Source organism: Oncorhynchus masou, chromosome 6, assembly GCF_036934945.1.
Source record: "Oncorhynchus masou masou isolate Uvic2021 chromosome 6, UVic_Omas_1.1, whole genome shotgun sequence".
Lineage (NCBI taxonomy): Eukaryota > Metazoa > Chordata > Actinopteri > Salmoniformes > Salmonidae > Oncorhynchus > Oncorhynchus masou.
The window spans coordinates 66,922,605-66,941,570 of NC_088217.1; the positions used below are offsets into that span (position 1 = coordinate 66,922,605).

At 48.3% G+C, this 18,966-nt stretch overlaps 1 protein-coding gene across 2 annotated transcripts in view; it reads left to right on the plus strand.

The window, feature by feature from the left end:
- The window catches only part of nrp2a (neuropilin 2a), a 65,910-nt gene that overhangs the window by 30,077 nt on the left and 16,867 nt on the right, over positions 1-18,966 (plus strand). For both annotated transcript variants that reach the window (XM_064969422.1, XM_064969421.1), the window contains exons 8-11: positions 9,427-9,571; positions 10,799-11,148; positions 11,339-11,483; positions 17,598-17,678. In XM_064969422.1, coding sequence (XP_064825494.1) covers positions 9,427-9,571; positions 10,799-11,148; positions 11,339-11,483; positions 17,598-17,678 — 721 coding nt within the window. The remainder of the gene's footprint in view (positions 1-9,426; positions 9,572-10,798; positions 11,149-11,338; positions 11,484-17,597; positions 17,679-18,966) is intronic.

Here is an 18,966-nt window from a genome sequence, read left to right on the forward strand (position 1 = left end):
ACCGCTCCCAAGACAAATCTATAATCTATATAGCTTGTGTGATTGACCAACATGTCAATGGCGTGCGTACTGGGAGCGGTGTCAGGTGCAGGAGAGCAGAGTGTTGTGAACAGGCACATACTTTATTGAGGCAGGAGAAGCCAGCAGACGGACGCCACTGCGTCGAAACGTCCAGTCAATATGCAAACGTGCAAAATGCGCAAAACCGCCTCCCGGGTGGCGCAGTGGTTAAGGGAGCTGTACTGCAGCGCCAGCTGTGCCATCAGAGACTCTGGGTTCGCGCCCAGGCTCTGTCGTAACCGGCCGCGACCGGGAGGTCCGTGGGGCGACGCACAATTGGCCTAGCTTCGTCCATGTTAGGGATGGTTTGGCCGGTAGGGATATCCTTGTCTCATCGCGCACCAGCGACTCCTTTGGCAGGCCGGGTGCAGTGCGCGCTAACCAGGGTTGCCAGGTGCACGGTGTTTCCTCCGACACATTGGTGCGTCTGGCTTCCGGGTTGGATGCGCACTGTGTTAAGAAGCAGTGCGGCTTGGTTGGGTTGTGTATCGGAGGACGCATGACTTTCATCCTTCGTCTCTCCCGAGCCGGTATGGGAGTTGTAGCGATGAGACAAGATATTAGCTACTAAAAACAATTGGATACCAGGAAAAAGAGGTAAAAATAAAATAAAAAACAGAAACAAGGAATAAATGCATACCAGTAAAGCGCGTCAACATCGACACGTAACACAAAACCATCTCACACAAAGACATGAGGGGGAACAGAGGAATAAATATGTGCAGTGTGATTGGGGAATGAAAAGCAGGTGTGCAGGGAACAAGACAAAACAAATGGATCAATGAGAAAATGGAGCGGCGATGGCTAGAAAGCCGGCGACGTCGATCCGCCGAACGCCGGCCGAACAAGGAGAGGGGCCCGAACAAGGAGAGGGGCCCGAACAAGGAGAGGGGCCCGACTTCGGCGGAAGTCGTGACACCAAAGCATTTGAACCATATTGAAGATGAGAATAGTTTGGCTCTAAGTGAGGAAGTATTGAAGCTGTTGTATTGGGGCTGTTTTATAAAATATACAAACTAAAACTAGACTAAAAAACGTTTCTTAAATTTGCCTGAAATATATCCCAGTTCTCGAGGCCAGGAGAGTTAGCTGCTCTGTTGGTGCTGATCCGATGATACTGTGGGAATGACTGGGAATTAGTTTCAGATTCCTGTTGGGAATGTGTATTGACATGAGTCATGTCCCTATCCCATGAAGTGTCTTCCTGATAAAGGGAGGAAGGAGGGAGGAACCTGCCAAACATGAACAATAGAGTCCTCTGTGTGCCCATATCTCTCTCTGCTATTCATCATGCTTTCACACACACACAAACACACACCAGTAGGGTTGTAAACACAGCTGGAGTGTGGAAGAGGTGTGTGTGTGTGTGTGTGTGTGTGTGTGTGTGTGTGTGTGTGTGTGTGTGTGTGTGTGTGTGTGTGTGTGTGTGTGTGTGCGCGCGCTTGAGTTTGTTTATGTTTGTCGATGGGATAAGGTAGGAATATAATACTCATACTCAAAATGTAAACGTGAACTCTGACCCAGATGTGTATGTTAAAGCCGCCGTGGACTGTAAAGAGGGGGAGAGTAATCTGTTTTTTAATTTTAATTTCTTTGGGGCCGCAGTCTGTCTGTTTCAGCTTTGGGTGACGGCGGGGGGCATACAATGTCTGTGAAGCGATTATTTGAGGAAATGGATTTAGAATTAAATTAAAAACTCAAACAGCTGGAAATTCCACCCCCCCACACACACCACCGCTGACCTTAGAGCTGACTGTCTGGACTGGAGATCAGTTTTGACCAGGGGTGTGTGTGTAGGAGAATGGGGTCACAGTCTGTCTAGTAATATACATACAGTATGTGCATACCAGACGTAGGTTCAAATAGATTCATACACACGCACAGGTCTGGTACACACACATACACACACACACACACACACACACACACACACACACACCCTAAACCTCATAGAAACCGGTCATAATACTTATTCTCACCGCCTCTTTCAATGCCCTCTCAGTGGACGTTATCTGGATCCATTCAAGCTAGAATGTCCCCTGTCCATATGCATGTTCCATGACAGTTAATCCAACAATGGTGGCGTGCAGACAGACACGCAGAGTTGGAGTTATAGCCTGGCCCTCAGCCCTTAGAGATCCTTTAAGTGTTTAAACCAGGGAACACGATGGGGGGGCATGGCGATGAAAGGAGATTTGCCCTTCTGATTGTCATTTAACAGTTAGTTTCTATCTAAACTAACGGGCTGGTTATGGGAGTGTCGGAGTGTGTGTGTGTGTTCGTGTGTGTGTGTGTGTGTGCATGTCACACTGGTGATATGTCGTCCAGATGTGGCTTTGTTGGTGTATCGTCAGGTACGAGTCAACTACAGTATGAGTAAAGGGATTGAGACTTGTGTTTGTTTGTGAATCTGGGCATGTCTGCGTCTGTATTTATTGATGTGCAGACGTGTGTGTGTGTGTGTGTGTGTGTGTGTGTGTGTGTGTGTGTGTGTGTGTGTGTGTGTGTGTGTGTGTGTGTGTGTGTGTGTGAGCAGTGGGGTGCCGACACACGCAAACAGCAGCTGGAGGTCTCTAGTCACTGTTCCGCAGTGAGTGACAGAAGGTTGGAAACATCAGCAGTTCTCATAAAGCGGATCTGAAGAATCACGCAAGTAGCACCAGGGTCTTATTCATTAGTGCACACCGTGGCAAACAGAAAATAAGCTATTCTTATTGGAAAAGCTCAGTTGGCTCCCTCCCCGTTTCAGACAGTTTGCCTCAGTTTGGTTCCTAGTAAAATACACCCCGTGTCTATGATGTTGACTGAAGTTCCATTGGTGACAAATTATTGTTCCTCTTCCTCTGTGTGTGACTGGCAGTGTGTTGTTGGAACATGTGTGACTTGCAGTGTGATGTTGGAACATGTATGACTGGCAGTGTGTTGTTGGAACATGTGTGACTGGCAGCATGTTGTTGGAACATGTATGACTGGCAGCGTGTTGTTGGAACATGTGTGACTGGCAGCGTGTTGTTGGAACATGTGTGACTGGCAGCGTGTTGTTGGAACATGTGTGACTGGCAGCGTGTTGTTGGAACATGTGTGACTGGCAGCGTGTTGTTGGAACATGTGTGACTGGCAGCATGTTGTTGGAACATGTATGACTGGCAGCGTGTTGTTGGAACATGTGTGACTGGCAGCGTGTTGTTGGAACATGTGTGACTGGCAGCGTGTTGTTGGAACATGTGTGACTGGCAGCGTGTTGTTGGAACATGTGTGACTGGCAGCGTGTTGTTGGAACATGTGTGACTGGCAGCGTGTTGTTGGAACATGTGTGACTGGCAGCGTGTTGTTGGAACATGTGTGACTGGCAGCGTGTTGTTGGAACATGTGTGACTGGCAGCGTGTTGTTGGAACATGTGTGACTGGCAGCGTGTTGTTGGAACATGTGTGACTGGCAGCGTGTTGTTGGAACATGTGTGACTGGCAGCGTGTTGTTGGAACATGTGTGACTGGCAGCGTGTTGTTGGAACATGTGTGACTGGCAGCGTGTTGTTGGAACATGTGTGACTGGCAGCGTGTTGTTGGAACATGTGTGACTGGCAGCGTGTTGTTGGAACATGTGTGACTGGCAGCGTGTTGTTGGAACATGTGCGACTGGCAGCGTGTTGTTGGAACATGTGCGACTGGCAGCGTGTTGTTGGAACATGTGCGACTGGTAGCGTGTTGTTGGAACATGTGCGACTGGCAGCGTGTTGTTGGAACATGTGCGACTGGCAGCGTGTTGTTGGAACATGTGTGACTGGCAGCGTGTTGTTGGAATATGTGTGACTGGCAGTGTGTTGTTGGAACATGTGCGACTGGCAGCGTGTTGTTGGAACATGTGCGACTGGCAGCGTGTTGTTGGAACATGTGTGACTGGCAGCGTGTTGTTGGAAAATGTGCGACTGGCAGCGTGTTGTTGGAATATGTGTGACTGGCAGCGTGTTGTTGGAACATGTGTGACTGGCAGCGTGTTGTTGGAACATGTGCGACTGGCAGCGTGTTGTTGGAACATGTGCGACTGGCAGCGTGTTGTTGGAACATGTGTGACTGGCAGCGTGTTGTTGGAACATGTGTGACTGGCAGCGTGTTGTTGGAACATGTGTGACTGGCAGCGTGTTGTTGGAACATGTGTGACTGGCAGCGTGTTGTTGGAACATGTGTGACTGGCAGCGTGTTGTTGGAACATGTGTGACTGGCAGCGTGTTGTTGGAACATGTGTGACTGGCAGCGTGTTGTTGGAACATGTGCGACTGGCAGCGTGTTGTTGGAACATGTGCGACTGGTAGCGTGTTGTTGGAACATGTGCGACTGGTAGCGTGTTGTTGGAACATGTGCGACTGGCAGCGTGTTGTTGGAACATGTGTGACTGGCAGCGTGTTGTTGGAACATGTGTGACTGGCAGCGTGTTGTTGGAACATGTGCGACTGGCAGCGTGTTGTTGGAATATGTGTGACTGGCAGCGTGTTGTTGGAACATGTGTGACTGGCAGCGTGTTGTTGGAACATGTGCGACTGGCAGCGTGTTGTTGGAACATGTGCGACTGGCAGTGTGTTGTTGGAATATGTGTGACTGGCAGTGTGTTGTTGGAACATGTGTGACTTATTAAATAGGCCTCATGCTACTCACACGTGCACATCGTTACTTGACACAGCTCTCTCACACTCACGCGCACAGGAGTGGTATATCAGCAGCACTCTGACACACACACACACACACACACACACACACACACACACACACACACACACACACACACACATTGTGCCTGAATGGGGGGATTCACATTAGCCCAAATAATAAACAGACATGGTGTGTGTTGCGGAAATGCATTGTCTTACTGTGCTAAATCTGCCACTCTGTAACCTGGGAGAAAAACAGCCCACGCTGCAGTTACAGCCTGTTACTCTCAGTCACACACACACACACATACATATATATACACACACACACGCATATACACACACACACACTCATACATATACACACTCATAGACACACGCACATAGACACACACATAGACACACACACACGCGCACTCACACATATACACACACACATAGACACACACACACACACACACACAAACATATATGCAGGCATGTTTACACGCTCAAGCACATAGACACACACACATACGCATGTAGACACACATACACATAACACACACTCACCCACACACTAACCCACACACACACACTTGCAGTGTGATGAGAGAGAAATGAGGGAAGTGGGGCAGAGTGGGAGGCATTGACAAAAACAACTGTTTGAGGGGGTGGGAGACCATTTCAAAGGAGTGCTGTACCTCAGCATCCACACACACACACACACACACACACACACACACACACACACACACACACACACACACACACACACACTCTTCAGCCCTGCTGGCCTCCTCTTCAAGCCACTAGTGGAGAGCAGCCAGTTGGAACCAATTCCTACTGTCAACATCTTCATACGGAGCGAGAAAAGGAGGGCAGGAGGGAGGGAGGGAGGGGAATGGATGGAAAGAGAGACAGAGAGAATAATGTATTGTGCAGAGCTTGGCCACATCTCCCTGTGGTGCCATCAGCTTCAAGGGAAACACAGCAGAGATGGCAGCGGTGTGCCAAAAGCACCGGGACAGAGAGAGAAGGAGAGGGAGAGACAGGGAGAGAAGGCAAATAGATCATCTCAGGATGAGTAGAGCTTCTCTGTCTATGGTAGGTCTCCATTTGTTACTGTCTGTTTTCTCTCCATCTTGTTTTTAGAGAAGTGTTTTCACCAGGGAGACTCAGCCTAGTCTGACACGATCTCCTTCCACTACTCTGCACACATTCACTCACTCCCTCTCTTTCGAGGTGACCCCATTCTTCCCCGGAGGGTCATCAATAGTTAAATATCCATGGTGCCTCTGTCCCGCCGGTGTCCATCCGCTCCAGGCATTTGACCGGCAAAAAATGTGGGAGGGGTTCCAGAGTGTGTATATGTGTTTGAACTGGTGCAGGAGGGCTAGGGTAGCGTGGGTTAAGATTTTCATTGGGGGGGGGGGGGGGGGGGGTTCATTATCATTTCATGACCTGCCACATGAGGAGACAACATGACAATGTTAATAATTTATCCCTCTTTGTCCTGTGTGTTGAGTAAGGGCGGAGCTAGACTGGTTACCCCCCCCACATTCCCTCCCGTCGTCAGGCAGATTACAAAGTTCGCCCAGACAACTGGCTGAATGACACCGCCAATCTGCTATGGCAGCAGTGGCACATCCCATACCATCACATACAATAACACAATCATGTCATTTGCATGAACACACACATATGGTGTCCATAGAGCGTACACATGCTCTTACATGAACCCATAGACACTCCTATATACACATATATCCAAGCATTAACTCTTACCCACACACACACACACCGTATTTATGACCCTTCACCTGTTTCCAGCAAATGTCCAGGTGTCTAATGAGCTGAATGACCTTTGACCCTGCTGATAGGGTTATTGAGGTCAGGGGTTAGGGGTCAGGGTGTGACTAGAGAGAGGAAGAGGAAACGGAGGGGACTGGGGATGTCTGCAGCACGACTCTCCTTCTCCTATCCCCCACCCCCTTTGCGCTCTCTCTCTCTCTCTCTCTCTCTCTCTCTCTCTCTCTCTCTCTCTCTCTCTCTCTCTCCCTCTCTCTGATATCCTTCTTTATTTTCTAAAAACCCTCATTCCCCCCCACACAAAAAAGGTCTGTTGAATGTGCCTGACATCACAAAATGAAGTTTCCTTTCCTTGTAGAGAAAAGGAAGTTCTAAAATGTAGCTTTAAGTCTAAGGACGAGTTTGTGTGGTGAATGGTGGTTTGGGCCGTTAAAAGATAAGTGACATTATCTCTACACCATCTGGCAGTAGGTGACAACTGTCTATGTTTACTTCTGGGGGACAGTTTGTGGTTTGGACTCATGGGGGTTAGGTTAACACACAGACACACACATCTGTGTGAACATACGCACACACACACACACACACACACACACACACACACACACACACACACACACACACACACACACACTGTGCACAGGGCCAAACAAAATACCGGGGGACAGAGTGGCCTCCGACACAGGGAGAGGAAGACCGGAAGACATAGAGAGATTGAAAACACTGTAGCGAGGGTGAAAGTGAGGAAGAGAGAGTGAAGGAAAGGTTGGTAGAATGATTGTAGACTCAGACACACAGAGAGGAGAGGAGAGAGAGAGAAGAGATGAGACGGGAAAATACAATACAAATAGTCTGAGCAAAGGAAAGACACGGAAGGATATGGAGAGTGAAAGAGAGAGAGGGAAAGACAAGGAAGGATATGGAGTGTGAAAGAGAGAGAGGGAAAGACAAGGAAGGATATGGAGAGTGAAAGAGAGAGAGGGAAAGACAAGGAAGGATATGGAGAGTGAAAGAGAGAGAGGGAAAGACAAGGAAGGATATGGAGAGTGAAAGAGAGAGAGGGAAAGGCAGGGAAGGATATGGAGAGTGAAAGAGAGAGAGGGAAAGACAGGGAAGGATATGGAGAGAGAAAGAGGGAAAGACAGGGAAGGATATGGAGAGTGAAAGAGAAAGAGGGAAAGACAGGGAAGGATATGGAGAGTGAAAGAGAGAGAGGGAAAGACAAGGAGCAAAAGAGACAGATTGAAAGCACATTCAATTATTTGACTATAGGCCTACATTGAGTATGCCAATAGGCCTGAATTTCATGCAAAAACATTGCTTTAAATAAGCCTTATTAAACCTTCTAGCTCTGGCACCCTCTGTGGTCAGTTGGCGTAACGCCTGGCTGTCCATCTGGTGCATCTTGGGCCACAATACGTGTTTCTACAGTGTCTTTGTCCCACATGGAAACATATTGCCTTTGATAGGGCCCTGGTCAAATGTAGTGCACTACATAGGAAATAGAGTCCCATTTGGAACACAGTCAGTGTCTGTTTTAACTGATATTAAGCTTTTACCTGTGGTATCTGGAGTTGGACAGTCCTAACTTGTTCTAACTGCAAATGAACCGTTATAACTGTCACTCGGAGTGAGTTCCTCTTATCGAAGTGTGTGTGTGTGTGTGTGTGTGTGTGTGTGTGTGTGTGTGTGTGTGTGTGTGTGTGTGTGTGTGTGTGTTATCGCATGCCAGAGGACGGCCTTGTGGTTTCAGGCAATGAGGGGGAGATGGACAGAGGGTGGAGAGAAGGATGGGGGAGAGCGATGGAAAGAGAGTGAGAGACAGAAATAAGAGAGAGAGAGAGAGAGAGAGAGGTGTTTTGATGGGGTGGGGTTGCTGGACGACCTCCAGGCCAGATAGAGGGATCGGACATGAGGTTAGTACCCATTAGTTCCTCTCCTCCCACGAGCAACGATCTGTCTGTGTCCTTCCCGTGAACAGGAAGAGCCTTCTCTCCCATAGTCACATGTATCCTCTGACATCTAACCTCTCTCCCTGAGGGGTCAAGAGAGGAAGGGAGGTGTGAAGGAGGGCGACGGACGTTTGTGGGCGGACGTTTGGGGCGGATGCCACAGGAAGCTGTCCTTGGTCATGTCCTACCCTCCTGCAGAGACATCCTGTTACGTTTACAGAACATCCAATCCTGTCCGACCTTGCCCTGTCATGTCCCTCGAGCATTTCTGTCCACTGTTTAGTCCCCCCGGGGTGGTAGTGTGTGTACCTGGTGTGGGAAGGGGAGTGTGGGTGTGTGTGTTCGTGCATGTGTGCGTGTGTGTGTCTGCCCTTCCGAAACCCCTACCAGCCCTCACCTTTTGCCCCACAAACACAGACAGACAGCTGGGTGGGTGTCATTGGATCTGTGTTTAGGTTGTCTGTGCTTAGCTGGGGCTCTGTGTGTGTGCAGCGAAGCGAGACTCACACTGCGGGCTATGGATGTGTGTGTGTGTGTGTGTGTGTGTGGCAGAGAGCGAACGCGCGAGAGAGAACTGAAGATAGTATGTAGCTGAAACATTTACTCTGACTTGCTCGCACACTTCTTCACTTTTCCCAAGATGATTGTATGCAATGTGAGGACATCATCACCTCTTTTTGACAAGCACTCCTCCTAGCTCCACACACCTGCAGCACACCGATTTAATTCCCATTTACATGTTGGTCATTTAGCAGGTGCTCTTATCCAGAGCAATTTACGGTCACGAGATCAAGTGCAGCAATCATCTCCTTTCACCGTGCCACTCACTCACTCAGCCCCATCACGACGGCTGATGCATAGGGCAGCAACAGTCTTTGGCCTTTGTGTGTGTGTGTGTGTGTGTGTGGTATAAAATGTGTGCGGTATCTTTCGATTGGTGTAAAAGTCTAACCACATACCCCTCTCTGTGTGTTCTCCAGATGTTCCATGCTAACACAGACCCGTCTGAGGTGGTGTTGAACCGCGTACCCCAGCCGGTCCTGGCCCGCTTCGTACGCATCCGGCCTCAGAGCTGGAAGAACGGCATTGCCCTGCGCTTCGAACTCTACGGCTGTCAGATCATAGGTGTGTGTGTGTGTGTGTGTGTGTGTGTGTGTGAGAGCCACGAGGAAAAATGATGTTTAAGTTATTTTGCCTTAGATATTTGAGACACCCTTTACATTATATCCTCTGTCTCACTGCACGTCAAAACAGAGTCTCTTTTTTTTGGGGGGGGGGGGGGGGGGCAGAAGAACTCCCGACGTTAACCAGCGCATTAGTCTAATCAAAAGTTTAACTCTATTCTCAGCCAGCCAGCACGTCTCCAATCCCTCCCTCCTCCGTATTCGCCTTTTCTCTCACTCTCTCTATCCTTCTATGTTTCTGCTCTTTCCTCCTTTCTCCCTCGTGATCATTCTTTTCTCACTTTCATTTTCTCTCTCATTCCATACTCTGTTCTTGCTTTTCCCTCTTTCTCTCTCTCCCTCTCCACCTACTCCAATTCTCTCGATCAACCTCCTTTCTCTATGTCTGAATAATTCTCTGTCTCTCCCCTTTCCCCCCTCTTCCTCTCCTGCCCTTTCCACTGTTTTTGATGTCGGGATACCAACTTACTTTCTCTCAACCCCTCTACAATATCGCTGATGCAGTATGTCACAAGAAAGGGTCACAATCAATCATTCATGTCACTCTTGTTCACTTGTAAATCTTGAACTGTGATTCGCAGAGAGGGAGAGAGAGAGTAGCACTCATTAGCTAGTATTACAAGTGGTGCTCACCGTTCAGGTACACACATACTCACATGAAGACATGCACGATGACCTCGCGTTGATACACACACACACACACATTTATGTTGCCATTTATCCATAATTTACATTCATTGCTAGTGCTGTGACATAACAGCATGAAACGTTGATCTGTGTGCTCTTAACCGTCAACCCTACTAATGCTCTCCTCTCTTTCTCCTCTCTCTGTCTCACTCCGTCTCGTCTTGTCTCTGGTCTTCTCTCCTCTGTTTCTCCCTCGGTCTCTTCCTCGCTAATCTCCTCTGCCGACCGCTTTCTCTCTCTTCCCCGACCAGTCTCCCTCTCTTTCCCTCGCTCTTTCTGCCCTCTCTCTCTCCTAGTTTCATCTCTCCTGTAACCCCTCCCCCTTCTCTCCCTCCTTCTTTATGTGAGGGTTGAAATGTGATCGTTTTGTGTAATGTATGACATTGACCCCAAAGAAAGAGGATTTTTTTTTTCAATAAATCATTTCCGCCCCCCTCCCTTCCTCGTCCCTCTCCCTCCTCCTCTTCCTCCCCAACTTCAGATGCTCCTTGTTCCGAGATGCAGGGCCTCCTCTCTGGCCTGCTCCCCGACGCCCAGATCTCAGCCTCGTCGGCTCGAGACATGCTGTGGTCCCCGGGGAACGCCCGCCTGGTGGCCAGCCACTCGGGCTGGTTCCCCGGCCCCGCTCAGCCCCTGGCTGGGGAGGAGTGGCTCCAAGTGGACCTGGGTGTCCCCAGGATGGTCCGGGGGATCATCACCCAGGGGGCGAGGGGCGGAGAGGGGGCAAGCAGCACGGACAACAGGGCCTTTGTGAGGAAGTACCGCGTGGCGCACGGTCTAAATGGGAAGGACTGGGGATACGTCATGGACAGCAAGACCAGCCTGCCCAAGGTGGGTGTGGGGGAGGGGGACATGTGTAACGGTGGGGGTTGTGTGTGTGTGTGTGTGTGTGTGTGTGTGTGTGTGTGTGTGTGTGTGTGTGTGTGTGTGTGTGTGTCCGTCTAAAGGGTGATTTTATACTCCTTTCAATCATCTATATAAAGATTTCAATATTTCTGCTTTGTTTCGTTGTGTGTTGCAGATATTTGAGGGGAATACCCACTACGACACCCCTGAGCTACGGCGCTTTGAGGAGACCCTGGCCCAGTTCATCAGGATCTATCCAGAGAGGTGGTCTCCTGCCGGGATCGGGATGAGAGTGGAAATACTGGGCTGTGACGTGCCAGGTAAGACTTGAGCCTGCGGTTCTAACAATAACACTCCCGGTTTAGACACATGTACACTCCTCTCCCCACCGGAGACCGGGGTTCAATCCCCGCTCCAAATGTTCAATCGGTTTCTCCTCTCTGTCATTTCATAACTGTCAAAATACTCTACAAATATATATTTTTTTTAAAGTGTGCTGGCGTGCGCATACCATATATCACCAGTGAGTCTACTGGATACACGATTTGGGGGTTGGAATGCAAGTGGAAGTGGAAAAGTGAGGGGAGACTTGGAAAGAGTGAAGGTTAAAGTTTCAAGGAGTGGAGAAAGGTTTGGACGGGTTCTGAGGAATCGGTCCCTAGGGTACTCCGCACACACACACACTGCTGGAATGGTCTGCTATCCAGATGTGAGGCAGTAGACACATCTGGCCTCTCACTGCTCACGACTCTCACCGGGCCTACGCAGGACGCCTGAGTTACAGCACCAGACAGTGGGCTCAACACCTACACACACACACACACCGTCGCTGCAAGCACACAGTACACACACACATCTCATCTCCCCTGAGCTGGTTCTAGGCTCCTCTCTCTGTTCCCACCCTGAATAGAATGTTCAACACATCCACATAAACACACACAGCAGACAATGGCTCCTAATGGGCCTACACAGAACGTCTGTGCTGAAGTCTCAACACCTACACACTGCAGTGTGTGTGTGTGTGCGCACGCGCAAGGTACACAGCCCCGTTCGGTGGTGTAAGGATGATGTGGACCTCTTCATTTTTAATCCCACTCTTCTCTGACTCACTCACTATGCCATTAGAGAGGAGATACAAGGCCAGAACCCTCCATTAACACGGAACAAGGGGACACAAACACGCTCTCTCTCTCTCTGTCAGAATAGCAGACTTGCGCCCCTCAGTACCACACCCAGGATTGGCCGACATGAAAGACTGACAAATGAGCTGCGTTCCTCCCCTCCCTACATCTCCCCTGGCTGTCCTCTGTCGCTCCCTCCTCACCCCATCCCTTTCTGCTGCTGCTGCCCCCGGTGAGGTCTACACGCAGGCGCTGGGATTCAAACCGGCAACCCTTCACCTTGAGGCCTACACCCCACCGCCGTCCCGACGTTATAACCCTGCCCCACGTAAAAGGCATTGAGACCAGGTGAAAGCCCTGTGTTACTGCAATCTGTCACAGGCGTCTCTTTAGTGGACACGCAGGAGATCCCAGAGAGACGGAGTCGTTGAACGCCCCACTGGTGTTCAACAGAGCATTGTGTTCACAGTGAGAGGGTTGAAGGGCCGTGCCTCATAACACAGGAGGATTGTAAAATCTTCAGTCACCCCTCCTTTTTGCTCCCATCGCCTCTCTCTCTCTCCTTGACCTCTCTGTCCCTCACTCGCTCTCCCTCTATCCTCCGTCTTCCTCTTGCCCCCAACCATCTCACTATCCTCTTTCACTCTCCCTCTCACTGTTCAATCCCACACTTGGCTCTGTTCTCTCTCCTCCTCTCTCTGTTCCCACCCTTAGGCATAGTGCGTGGGTCTGTAAATGTTTTTGTTCTTCATTCTTCCTCTTCTGTTTCTCATCACCCCCCCCCCCCCCCCCCTGTTCTCTGCTGTCCATTCTTTGGTCTCATTCCTTACACACACATTCGCATCGAACACAAAACTCTGCCTGTGTATCTCTCGTGTCTTCTTTCAAGATCAACTTCGGGGGTTTTTCTTAGGCTTTGTTTCGCAGTCTTCAAGGACATATTGGGCTCTATTTGAACCTTTTACTGCAGCGGGCTAAATCAGGGTCACACAGAGTGTTTCTCGGTAGTCTTGAAGAAATCTACTTTGACACAAAAGTATCCACCTCACACACATGGTTATGGGCTTAAACAAAATCCCCCTGTAAAAGAAGACACCATGTCAAATATAGAGTTGAAATGTATTCAATTTACACTTTATAGACATCAAAATAAATGCAAGTTTGACATTGAAACAGTATTTTTGGCATATTTAAAAAATAATGTTGATTAGTTATGAATAAATTATAGGTGTGACAGGGCTTGGCCACTCATTGGCCTATCAACACATTTCATAGCTTAATACTGCATGCTGTTGTCTCAGGTTATTGGAGTCTTTGCGATGCCATCAACTCCAATTAGGTTGGGTGGCACGAAATATTCTCTTCCTCGTCCATTGTGGATTGAATAGCATAGGCTGTACTAATGAGTAATGCCAACAGTGGGAAAAAAATCTAGTGTTTACTCAATATGTTTGGAGTGTTGACAGACAACATTGTTGTAATGAATAAAGGCCTTTACACATCGCACATCTAAAATACAAAAAATACTACGCTCCTGTGAATTGTATGTGTGAGGCACGTTCTCAATAAGCAATGAAGAGCCTGGGGCTACCGTTGATATGGCGTTAAAGGACTGAATCGTTTGAATATGTTTGGCGGAGTACGTCTTTGGTAACAGGACAAGATGTGCTCTTTTGGAATGGGGATATATACCAGCCTATGTGAATAATGCAAAAAGCATGCTGACGTAAGAGTGAAACATTTAGAACCTTTTTTGGACTAATGCATGGCCAGGGTAAGAAAGACACCAGACACATTGCTGTTGAACCAGCTTTCTTTATAGTAGGGTAAGGGTAGCCAAAAAGGGAATGTGTTTTTAATCAAACGAAACCGAAAACAAGCAAACCTCTTTCAATGATGGGCATATAGCCTGCGTTGAGTTTTTTTTTTTTTTTTTACGCACATCCACAATAACAACAGGAGCTGGTTAAACTAACGTACAATAAATAGCCTACTGTACATCGATAAAGGGGATGTCCGTTCCCTGTTTTGCTGCTCCCAAACTTGATATTTTAATAAAGCTTTGGTGATTTAAGATGTATTCCAAAGTGAGGGAATGCAATGGGCAGGACAAAAAAAACAGCCTTCATTGAGAGGAGGGAAGGCTAAATTATACTACACACGAGGTTTACGGGCACAACAAGTACATCTCTCGTTCCATGTGCATATGGGCACTGTACGTCATGGATGAATAGGCTGCACTTCTGCTGTCAAAATCCGTGCCATAAACAACCGCGTTATTGCTAAAAAAAAAACAGATTCTGGTCGTCTTAAATATCCTCACGGGCGCAGGTTTCTAAGGACACGGCTAAAACATTGCCACCTCTCCCACCTCAGCACAAGCGATTCCATATAAAACAGCTAAATGACCAATCCTGGCGCTGGGATTTGAAAATAGAAGAGCGCCGGCATTAACAGGTCGAACTTGTAAAGGAGCGTGCGTTTGACAATTGCGCTGGTTTAATGCCTGCCGAAAATAGACCCCATTGTCTTATTCCTTTTGATGATCCAGAGTGTGGGGAGGATGCTTAGGCTTTGCTGTGTTTGTCTCGGCACTCTTGTTTGCGACAGCGTTTTCTCCCTTACCATGTGACGTGGGTGTCACAGGGGGTGGTGACCCACTCTAAGAACACTTAACCCTACATGTCTGGCAGTGAAGGAAAAACAACATGTTTTTCCAAGCATGCACAATGTCGTGTGTGTGTGTGTGTGTGTGTGTGTGTGTGTGTGTGTGTGTTTTCCAGAGGCTCTTTACGTAATTGACTTTCTTTTTTTTTGCTGAGTCATATTCTTTGGAGAGAGCGTTGGCTGTTTTCCAGAAGAGAAGGAGCGAAGTAGGGGGCTGGGGGAATTGAGAACAGTGAGAAAGGGGAAGGGTTGGAGCGCTGTTCAGCGTATTGTAACGTGACAGTTCCCCCGGTGCAGTTTGTATCATGCGTCTCAGCGTAGGATTTCTGATTTAGGATCGGTTTTGCGTTTTTCGATCACAATAAATGACACAACATAGATAAGAGCGCTGAGTTGATCCTGAAACAGCCGTCCTACTATAAGACACTTGCTACATATAGGCACTGTACTCCTTTCCGGTCTGAAGTGCAGTGCTTCCTCATCCTCCTCGACTAACCGTGTACCAGTACCTGTATATAGGCTTGCTATTGTTATTTTACTGCTGCTGTTTAATTATTTGTAACTTTTATTTTCTATTTTTTTACTTATCTTTTTTTTTACTTATCACTTTTTTTTCTTAAACTTCTTAAAGCCTTGTTGGTTAAGGGCTTGTAAGTACGCATTTCACTGTATGGCCTACACCTGTTGTATTCAGCACGTGAAAAATCACATTTGAATTGATTTGAAGGGGCTATTCCTGCATGAGGGTCCCTCTCCCTGCACGGGTAGGCCTTCTGATGCCTGAGGGGTTCCTCTCCCTGCACGGGTAGGCCTTCTGATGCCTGAGGGGTTCCTCTCCCTGCACGGGTAGGCCTTCTGATGCCTGAGGGGTTCCTCTCCCTGCACGGTTAGGCCTTCTCCTGCTTCTGCTGCACGGGGAGGCCTTCTCCTGCTTCTGCTGCACGGGGAGGCCTTCTCCTGCTTCTGCTGCACGGGGAGGCCTTCTCCTGCTTCTGCTGCACGGGGAGGCCTTCTCCTGCTTCTGCTGCACGGGGAGGCCTTCTCCTGCTTCTGCTGCACGGGGAGGCCTTCTGCACAAGGAGAAGGGCACAGTGATACTGTATAAGGGCCGGCCTCTCAGCCCAGCTCTGTTGCTGCTTCCTCACACATGTCAAGGAGTGGAGAGCCCTCGGGGAGAGGCAGGCAGGTCATAGCTCCTCGTCTCTCTCCCGTTACCCCTCCTCGTCTCTCTCCCTTTACACGCACACACAGACAGACACACGCACACCCCTGTCACACCCCACAAAGGTCAAGCCGTTTACACTGTGACAAGGCCTGACCTTTGAAAGCACAGAGATGGAATGGCTTGGAGGAATGGCTTGCGCTAAAGGGTGATAAAATAACAGGATACACGGTCGTCGGATGTGAAAAAGGTTAGTGTGGAGTAGGGGGTTAATGTATTGCCGGTGGGGTCCCCATAGCTCCTTGGTGATTAAAATCTGATCGGCCAACTAATTGCCTCTGTACAGGGTGTGACATTACCGTTAGGCTAATGTCACGCAGTCAGAGACCTCAACAGCTGGGCACTGTTCTTTCATGTAGCGCTATTTAGTTGTGTTTTTCCACAGCGCCAGGCGTCCGGCTGTGTTCGTTTCGTTCATTTCACCCGTATACATTTTTTCCCCTCGCAGGCATTTGCGTCACGGTAAAATGTCAAAGGTTCAATCATCTATGGTGTCCATATTAGGACATCCTCATTCCCAGCAGGACTAGTTTCACTCTCAGCGGGACTCGCTTTCAATCTGTCCTAATATGGACAACGTAATCGACTTCCCTCCATGTTTGTCGTCGAGGGTATGAATGCTTGGAATCTTTTGTTGTTGTTGCCATCTTGGATACACATTTTTACATATAAATGATCAGAAAGCACAAGTTGAATGTGCAGTATATACTCTAAGGCAGTGGTTCCCAAACTTTTGGAACAGATCCTGGAACAGAGTTTTCACACATTCCCACGATGCGATATATGGGGGCCATGGGGTGTATGATAATATGATTAGGACCTTGGTTAGACTGTGGTTGGAATGCCGAGATGACCCAAACCTTTCCCTCTGTCATTGCATAACGAAACCAGGGTCGTCCCATCTGGTCCCAATAACATGGCTACTTATTGCCGATAACATCCCTGATGCAGTCGGGAGGCCATGTGCTGCTGGAAGGAGTGTGTGTGTGTGTGATCATTCATTCCAAGGTTGAACGAGCCAGACCCATCCATCACCCATGGAGCCAGTGGTGTCTGGCCTGTCCTTCCAGTCTGACTGGGCTGTGAGGTGGAGACCGTGGAGACGGTCGAGACCCATGGAGGGAGGGAGATGTCTGGGCTAAGAGACACAACATGACTGGGCTATCACCACCTGGCTCAGCCTGTCACCTCAACTGGGAGGGGAAGGGAGGGAGGACAGGAGGGAGGGAGATGACCTCAGACTCTGATTTAGGCGTGTGGAGTGAGCACGAGTCTGTGAGAATCTGTGTCTGTGTATTCATGGGCAAACTGTTGATTAGTCAGAAAGCTGTGGTCACATTCACGGAGCGGTGTTGTTTCTTTGAGTATGTTACATTGAGCATCTTGGATGTAACTGACAACACTTATGTGGTGTGTCTCCATAGAAACCAGTACTCTGGCCAACACAGCCTCTCCCACTTTGTCTGGTCCAATGGAGAGCAGCACTGCCCAGCGGGCGAGCAGAGGTGAGTGTCTGGAAGCATGTGGAAATGTTGCATATAGATCATTTATGTGTGTATTGTACACTACCGTTCAAAAGTTTGGGGTCACTTAGATTTGTCCTTGTTTTTGAAAAGAAAAGCACATTTTTTGTCCATTAAAATAACATCAAATTGATCAGAAATACAGTGTAGACATTGTCAATGTTGTAAATGGCATTTGTAGCTGGAAACGGCTGATTTAAATATGTACATAGGCGTACTGAGGCCCATTATCAGCAACCGTCACTGTTGTGTTCCAGTGTTAGCTAATCCAAGTTGATCATTTTAAAAGGCTAATTGATCATTAGAAAACCCTTTTGCAAATATGTTAGCACAGCTGAAAACTGTTGTTCTGATTTTAAAGAAGCAATAAAACTGGCCGCCTTTAGTTAGGCTAGTTAAGTATCTGGAGCATCATTTAGCCTTTTAAAATGATAGACTTGGATTTGCTGACACAACGTGCCATTGGAACACAGGAGTGACGGTCACTGATAATGGGCCTCTGTATGCCTATGTAGATATTCCAGCTATAATAGTCATTTACAACATTAACAATGTCTCCACAGATCAATAAGATGTTATTTTAATGGGCAAAAAATGTTGCTTTTCTTTCAAAAACAAGGACATTTCTAAGTGACCCCAAACTTTTGAACGGTAGTGTATGTTATTGTAGAATGTTTGATGATTGATGTCTCTCTCTGTCTCTCTGTCTCTCTCTCTCTCTGTCTCTCTCTCTCTCTGTCTCTCTCTCTCTCTGTGTGTCTCTCTCTCTCTCTCTCTGTGTCTCTCTCTCTCTCTCTCTGTGTCTCTCTCTCTCTCTCTGTGTCTCTCTCTCTCTCTGTGTCTCTCTCTCTCTCTCTCTCTCTCTCTGTCTCTCTTTCTCTGTGTCTCTCTCTCTGTGTCTCTCTCTCTCTCTCTCTCTGTGTGTCTCTCTCTCTCTGTGTCTCTCTCTGTCTCTCTCTCTCTCTCTCTCTCTGTCTCTCTGTCTCTCTCTCTCTCTCTCTGTCTCTCTCTCTCTCTGTCTCTCTCTCTCTCTGTGTGTCTCTCTCTCTCTCTCTCTGTGTCTCTCTCTCTCTCTCTGTGTGTCTCTCTCTCTCTCTCTGTGTCTCTCTCTCTCTGTGTCTCTCTCTCTCTCTCTCTCTCTGTCTCTCTTTCTCTGTGTCTCTCTCTCTGTGTCTCTCTCTCTCTCTCTCTCTCTCTGTGTCTCTCTCTCTCTGTGTCTCTCTCTGTCTCTCTCTCTCTCTCTCTCTCTCTCTCTCTCTCTCTCTGTCTC